Raw genomic sequence first — 7,537 nt, 5'->3', positions numbered from 1 at the left:
TCCCCCCAGTGTCCCCGCTGTCCCCACCCCCCCGCTGTCCCCGTGTCCCCACCCATGCTCCGCGCCAGCGGCGTCACGTAGTCGGGGTCGAAGGTGAGGCGGAGCTCGGGGCCCCAGCGCGTGCCCAGGTCCTGCTCCTCCTGCTCCACGCAGGCCGGCGCCGCCTGCAGCCGCTCCAGCCGGAAACTCGTCTGCTCCCAGAGCGCCCGGATGTCCCCAAGGGGCTCGGCCAGCAGCTCCTGGCCACCCACCGACACCGTCACCTGCGGGGACAGCATTGGGGACATTGGGGACACTGGGGACATTGGGGACATTGGGATATGGGACACTGGAATGGTGGCACTGGAATGGTGGCACTGGGAAATGGGGACATTGGAGACATTGGGATATGGGGCACTGGAATGGTGACATTGAGGTTTGGGGACACTGAGAACATTGAGGGACACTGAGGACATTGAGGACACTGGGGACATTGGGTTATGGGGCACTGGAATGGTGGCACTGGGAAATGGGGACACTGAGGGACACTGAGGCACAGGGACTCGTCTGCTCCCAGAGCGCCCGGATGTCCCCAAGGGGCTCGGCCAGCAGCTCCTGGCCACCCACCGACACCGTCACCTGCGGGGACAGCATTGGGGACATTGGGGACACTGGGGACATTGGGGACATTGGGATATGAATGGCGGGAATGGTGGCACTGGAATGGTGGCACTGGGAAATGGGGACATCGAGGATCTGAAGAACATTGGGGACATTGAGGGACATTGAGAACATGGAGGACATTGGAGGCATTCAGAGACATTGGGGACTTGGGGACATTGAGGGACATTGGGGACATTGAGGACATTGAGGACATTGGGGACATTGGGGACACTGGGGACATTGGGGACCTCCGGGGGATTGGGGACACTGGAGACATTGGGATATGGGACATTGGAATGGTGACATTGGAGTTTGGGGACATTGAGAACATTGAGGGACATTGGGGACATTGGGGACACTGGGGACATTGGGGACATGGAGGATATTGGAATGGTGACATTGCGGTTTGGGGACATTGGGGACATTGAGGACGTTGAGGACATGAACATTGGAGACATTGGGAACATTAAGGACATTGGGGACATTGGGGACATTGAGGATGTTGATCCCCCTGTGTCCCCAATGTCCCCAAATGCCCTCAATGTCCCCATTGTCCCTGATGTCCCCCTGTGTCCCCAATGTCCCCAAATGCCCTCAATGTCCCCATTGTCCCTGATGTCCCCCTGTGTCCCCAATGTCCCCAAATGCCCTCAATGTCCCCATTGTCCCTGATGTCCCCCAGTGTCCCCAATGTCCCCAAATGTCCTCAATGTCCCCATTGTCCCTGATGTCCCCCTGTGTCCCCAATGTCCCCAAATGCCCTCAATGTCCCCATTGTCCCTGATGTCCCCCAGTGTCCCCAATGTCCCCAATATTCCCAATCCCCCCAATGCCCCCAACGCTCCTGATGTCCTCAGTGTCCCCCGATGTCCCCAACATCCCCCAATTGTCCCCAATCCCCTCAATGTCCCCGCTGTCCCTGCTGTGCCCATTGTTCCCCCGTCCCTGCTGTCCCCGCTGTCCCCGTGTCCCCTCACCATGGCGCGGGGTCCGTAGGGGCCGCTGTGGCCGATGGGGACACAGGTGACACCGGCGTCCTGGTAGCGGCGGCACACGGGGACGGCGGCCACCGCGGGGACCTCGAGCAGCAGCGCCGGCTCCTCGGCGAAGAGCAGCGCCAGCGCTGGGGACAGAGGGGACATTGGGGACATTGGGGACATTGGGGACAGAGGGGACACTGGGGACATCAGAGGGGACATCGGGGGACATCGGGGACATTGCATTCATGGGGACATTGGGGACATTGGGGACAGAGGGGACATTGGGGACATCAGAGGGGACATCAGGGACATTTGGGACATGGGGACAGAGGGGACATTGGGGACATGGGGACAGCGGGGACATCAGAGGGGACACTGGGGACATGGGGACAGCGGGGACATTGGGGACATTGGGGGCACTGGGGACATTGGGGACAGCGGGGACATTGGGGAAGTGGGGGCATTGGGGATCCTGGGGCCACCGGGGGACATTGGGGACATTGGGGACAGAGGGGACATTGGGGACACTGGGGACATTCGGGACATTGGGGACACTGGGGGTTGGGGACACCGAGGGTTCGGGGACACTGACGGGTGACGCCGGGCGGTGGCGCGGGGACGCTGACGGTGACACCGCAGTTCCCAGCGAAGGCCATCTCCAGGACACAGCCCAGCAGGCCACCGTCACTGACGTCATGGCCGGCCAGCAGGACACGCTCTGGGGACACAAATGTCACCGGTGTCACCAATGTCACCGTCAGTGACGTCATGGCCGGCCAGCAGGACACGCCCTGGGGACACAAATGTCACCGGTGTCACCTCAGGTCACCCAGGGTCACCAAGTGTCACCTCGGGTCACCTCAGGTCATCAAAGGTCACCCAGGGCCAACAAATGTCACTCAGGGTTCCACATGTCACCTCAGGGTCATCAGATGTCACCTCAGGGTCACGAAATGTCACCTCAGGCCACACAGGGTCACCCTAGGGTCACCAAATGTCACCCAGGGCCACCTCAGGTCGCTCAAAGTCACCTCAGGGTCACCAATGTCACCTCAGGGTCACATCGGGGTCACCAAATGTCACCCAGGCTCAGCAAATTTCACCTTGGGGTCATCTAATGTCACCTTGGGACACCAAGTGTCACCTCGGGGTCACCAAGTGTCACGAGGCTCAGGAAATGTCACCTCGGGGTCACCTCAGGGCTCCAAGTGTCACCAAGTGTCACCTTGGGGTCACCAAGTGTCACCTTGGGGTCACCAAATGTCACATCGGGATCACCAAATGTCACCTCAGGGTCACGTTGGGGTCATCAAATGTCACCTCAGGGCTCCAACCAGGGGCTAGAAATGTCACCTCGGTCACCAAATGTCACATCGGGGTCACCAAATGTCACGAGGCTCAGCAAATGTCACCTCGGGGTCACCTCAGGGCTCCAAGTGTCACCAAGTGTCACATTGGGGTCACCAAATGTCACATTGGGGTCATCAAATGTCACCGCAGGGTCATGTCGGGGTCACCAAATGTCACCTCAGGGTCACCTCAGGGTTATCAAATGTCACCAAGTGTCACCCAGGGGCTAGAAATGGCACCTTGGTCACCAAATGTCACCTCAGGGCCACCTCAGGTCACCTAGGGGCACCTTGGGGTCACCCAGGGTCACCTCAGGGCTCCAAATGTCACCAAGTGTCACCCAGGGTCATGTCAGGGTCACCAAGTGTCACCCAGGGTCACCAAATGTCACATTGGACCACCAAATGTCACCCAGGGGCTAGAAATGTCACCTTGGTCACCAAATGTCACCTCAGAGTCACGTCGGGGTCACCAAGTGTCACCTCAGGGTCACCAAGTGTCACCTCGGGGTCACCAAATGTCACCTCAGGGTCACGTCGGGGTCACCAAGTGTCACCTCAGGATCACCCCAGCGTTATCAATGTCACCTCAGGGTTATCAAATATCACCAAGTGTCACCTCAGGGTCACCTCAGGGTTATGAAATGTCACCAAGTGTCACCCAGGGGCTAGAAATGGCACCTTGGTCACCAAATGTCACCTCAGGGCCACCTCAGGTCACCCAGGGGCACCTTGGGGTCACCCAAAGTCACCTGAGGGTCACCAAATGTCACATCGGGGCCACCAAATGTCACCCTGGGGCTCCAAATGTCACCTCCGGGCCACCAAGTGTCTCCACAGGGTCACCTCAAGGTCACCAAATGTCACCTCAGGGTTGTCAAGTGTCACATCAGGGTCACCTCAGGGCTCCAAATGTCACCAAGTGTCACGTCGGGGTCACCAAATGTCACCTCAGGGTCACCAAGTGTCACCTCGCGTCACTCAGGGTCACCAATGTCACCTCGGGTCACACAGGGGCTCCAAATGTCATCAAATGTCACCTCAGGGTTATCAAATGTCACCAAGTGTCACCTTGGGGTCATCAAATGTCACCTCAGGGCCACCAAATGTCACCTCAGGGTTGCCAAGTGTCACCCAGGGTCACCTCAGGGCTCCAAATGTCACCAAATGTCACCCAGGGTCATCAAATGTCACCTCGGGGTCACCAAATGTCACCTCAGGGTTAAGAATGTCACCTTGGGGTCACCGAATGTCACATCAGGGTCACCCACAGGGTAGTCGGGGTCACCAAATGTCACAATCAAATGTCACCTCAGTTGCGTCACCCAGGGTCACCTCAGGGCTCCAAATGTCACCAAATCAAATGTCACCCAGGGTCATCAAATGTCACCTCGGGGTCACCAAATGTCACCTCAGGGTTAAGAATGTCACCTTGGGGTCACCAAGTGTCACATCAGGGTCACTCAATGTCACCTTGGGGTCACCAAATGTCACATCGGGGTCACCTCAGGGTTGCCAAGTGTCACCTCAGGGTCACGCTGGGGTCACCAAATGTCACCTGAGATCACCAAATGTCACCCAGGTCACCAAATGTCACATCGGGGTCACCAAGTGTCACCTCAGGGCCCCAAAATCGCCGTTTTTCACCCCAACAGCCCCAAAATCCTGACCTTTCACCCCAAATTTGTCATTTTTCTCCACAAAGTTCCCATTTTTCACCCCCAAATCCCCGGTTTTAGCCCAAAAAATCAGCGTTTTTAGGCCAAAAATTGTCGTTTTTTGCCCAAAAATCTGGGTTTTCACTCAAAGGCCCAAAATCAGCTTTTCAGCCCAAAAACTCCAAAATCCCCATTTTTCACCCAAAATTTTCCAGTTTTTTACCTCAAAATCTCAGGTTGTCATCCCAAAATCTCCTTTTAACCCCAAAAATCTCAAATTTTTGCCCAAAAATCTCAACATTTTGCTCAAAGATTTCATTTTTTTTTCCCAAAAATCCTCCTTTTTTTAAGGCCCAAAATCAGCTTTTCAGCCCAAAAACTCCAAAATCCCCATTTTTCACCCCAAATTTTCCAGTTTTTTACCCCAAAATCTCCATTTTTCAACCAAAATCTCAGGTTGTCATCCCAAAATCTCCTTTTAACCCCAAAAATCTCAATTTTTTGCCCAAAAATCTCAACATTTTGCTCGAAGATTTCATTTTTTTCCCAAATATCCTCCTTTTTTTCCCCTAAATCACCTTTTTTCACCCCAAATCTCTAGTTTTCACCCAAAAATCACTGGGTTTTGCCCTAAAATCTCCTTTTTTTTCCCAAAAAATGGTCATTTTCCATTCAAAAATCACCATTTTTCACCATAAAATTGCCTTTTTTCCCCAAAAATATTCATTTTTTCACCCAAAGAGCCCCAAAAATCCATATTTTGCACCCCAAAATTTCCAATTTTTTGCCCCAAAAATCTCAGTTTTTTCACTCTAAAATTACCATTTCTCACCTTAAAATTTCCAATTTTTTGCTCCAAAAAGCACCAAAATCCCCATTTTTCACCCCAACAGCCCCAAAATCCCCATTTTTCACCCCAAACCCCCAAGACTGACGATTTTCACCCTAAAATTTCCTTTTTTTTGCCCCAAAATCACCACTTTTTTGCCATAAAATCGCCACCTTTTCCCCTAAAATCTCCATTTTTTCGCTCCAAATCTCAGGTTTTTCATCCTAAAATCTCCATTTTTCACCCCAAAATCCCCTTTTTTTCAATTTTTCACCCCGACAGCCCCAAAATCCCCATTTTTCACCCAAACCCCCAAGACTGACGATTTTCACCCTAAAATTTCCATTTTTTTGCCCCACATCACCATTTTTTTGCCAGAAAATTGCCGCCTTTTTCCCCCAAAATCTCCATTTCTTCGCTCCAAATCTCAGGTTTTTCACCCCAAACTCCCCATTTTTCACCCCAAACTCCCCATTTTTCACCCCGACAGGACTGACGATTTTCACCCTAAAATTTCCATTTTTTTGTCCCCACATCACCATTTTTTTGCCAGAAAATCGCCACATTTTCCCCTAAAATCTCCATTTTTTCGCTCCAAATCTCAGGTTTTTCATCCTAAAATCTCCATTTTTCACCCCAAAATCCCCATTTTTTCACTCAAAAGCCCCAAAATCCCCATTTTTTCACCCAAAAATTGCTGGGTTTTGCCCTAAAATCTTCTTTTTTTCCACAAAAAAAATCTCCTTTTTCCACTCAAAAATCACCATTTTTCCATTTAAAATCCCCTTTTTTTCACCCTAAAATCCCCATTTTTCGCCCTAAAATCGCCATTTTTCACCCTAAAATCGCTGTTTTTTCGCCCAAAGAGCCCCAAAATCGCGGTTTTTCGGCCCAAACCTTGGAGCAGCTGCTGGGTGACGTTGAAGGCGGCCTCGAGGCGCGCGGGCTCCTCCAGGTCGGGGCAAACAGCCCCAGACAGCCCCAAAATCCCCATTTTTCACCCCAAAATCACCGTTTTTTTGCCCAAAGAGCCCCAAACTCCCCGTTTTTCACCCCAAACTCCCCATTTTTCACCCCAACAGCCCCAATAATGACGATTTTCACCCTAAAATTTCCAATTTTTTGCCCCACATCACCTTTTTTTTTGCCAGAAAATCGCCGCCTTTTTCCCCTAAAATCTCCATTTTTTCACTCAAAAGCCCCAAAATCATTGCTTTTCCACCCAAAAATTGCTGGGTTTTGCCCTAAAATCTTCTTTTTTTCCACAAAAAAATCACCTTTCTCCTCTCAAAAATCAGCATTTTTCCATTTAAAATCCCCTTTTTTTCACCCTAAAATCCCCATTTTTCACCCCAAAATCGCCGTTTTTTCGCCCAAAGGGCCCCAAAATCGCGGTTTTTCGGCCCAAACCTTGGAGCAGCTGCTGGGTGACGTTGAAGGCGGCCTCGAGGCGCGCGGGCTCCTCCAGGTCGGGGCAAACAGCCCCAGACAGCCCCAAAATCCCCATTTTTCACCCCAAAATCGCCGTTTTTTCGCCCAAAGAGCCCCAAAATCGCGGTTTTTCGGCCCAAACCTTGGAGCAGCTGCTGGGTGACGTTGAAGGCGGCCTCGAGGCGCGCGGGCTCCTCCAGGTCGGGGGAAGGCGGCCTCGAGGCGCGCGGGCTCATCCAGGTCGGGGCACTCGTCGCCCACCTGGGCGAACACCTGGGCCAGGGCGGAGCCGCCCAGGCGGTGCCGGCCGGGGTTCAGCTGCACCCACAGCAGGGTCCCTGAAAAACCCAAAAACGGCCCAAAAATCAGCCCCGGGCGGCCCCAGAGGGAGGGGGGAGATCGGGGGGGATTCAGCCAAAAAATGGGGGAAATGCACCTAAAAATGGGGCTAAAAATGGATGAAATGGGCCAAAAAATGGAGAAAATGGACCCAAAAATGGGGGAAATCCAACCAAAAATTGACCTAAAAATGGGGGAAATGGACCCAAAAATGGGGGAAATGGACCCAAAAATGGGGGAAATGGACCCAAAATGGGGGAAATGGGGGAAATGGACCCAAAAATGGACCCAAAATGGACCCAAAAATGG

The 7,537-nt window shown here is 52.8% G+C and overlaps 1 protein-coding gene across 1 annotated transcript in view; it reads right to left on the bottom strand.

Moving 5' to 3' along the window:
• Positions 1 to 52: 52 nt before the first annotated feature.
• Positions 53 to 7,537, bottom strand: part of LOC121345359 (phosphoribosylformylglycinamidine synthase-like) — a gene marked incomplete at both ends in the record, with an annotated part of 8,629 nt that continues 1,144 nt past the window's right edge. The window contains 5 exons of the mRNA XM_041422171.1: positions 53 to 263; positions 1,620 to 1,765; positions 2,215 to 2,340; positions 7,032 to 7,065; positions 7,106 to 7,227. Of these exons, the coding sequence (XP_041278105.1) occupies positions 53 to 263; positions 1,620 to 1,765; positions 2,215 to 2,340; positions 7,032 to 7,065; positions 7,106 to 7,227 (639 nt within the window). The remainder of the gene's footprint in view (positions 264 to 1,619; positions 1,766 to 2,214; positions 2,341 to 7,031; positions 7,066 to 7,105; positions 7,228 to 7,537) is intronic.

Source organism: Onychostruthus taczanowskii, unplaced genomic scaffold, assembly GCF_017590055.1.
Source record: "Onychostruthus taczanowskii isolate IOZ18803 unplaced genomic scaffold, ASM1759005v1 scaffold718, whole genome shotgun sequence".
In the NCBI taxonomy this organism is placed as follows: domain Eukaryota; kingdom Metazoa; phylum Chordata; class Aves; order Passeriformes; family Passeridae; genus Onychostruthus; species Onychostruthus taczanowskii.
Note: the sequence above shows the minus strand (reverse complement) of the source record. Positions and strands in the feature narration are given on the sequence as shown.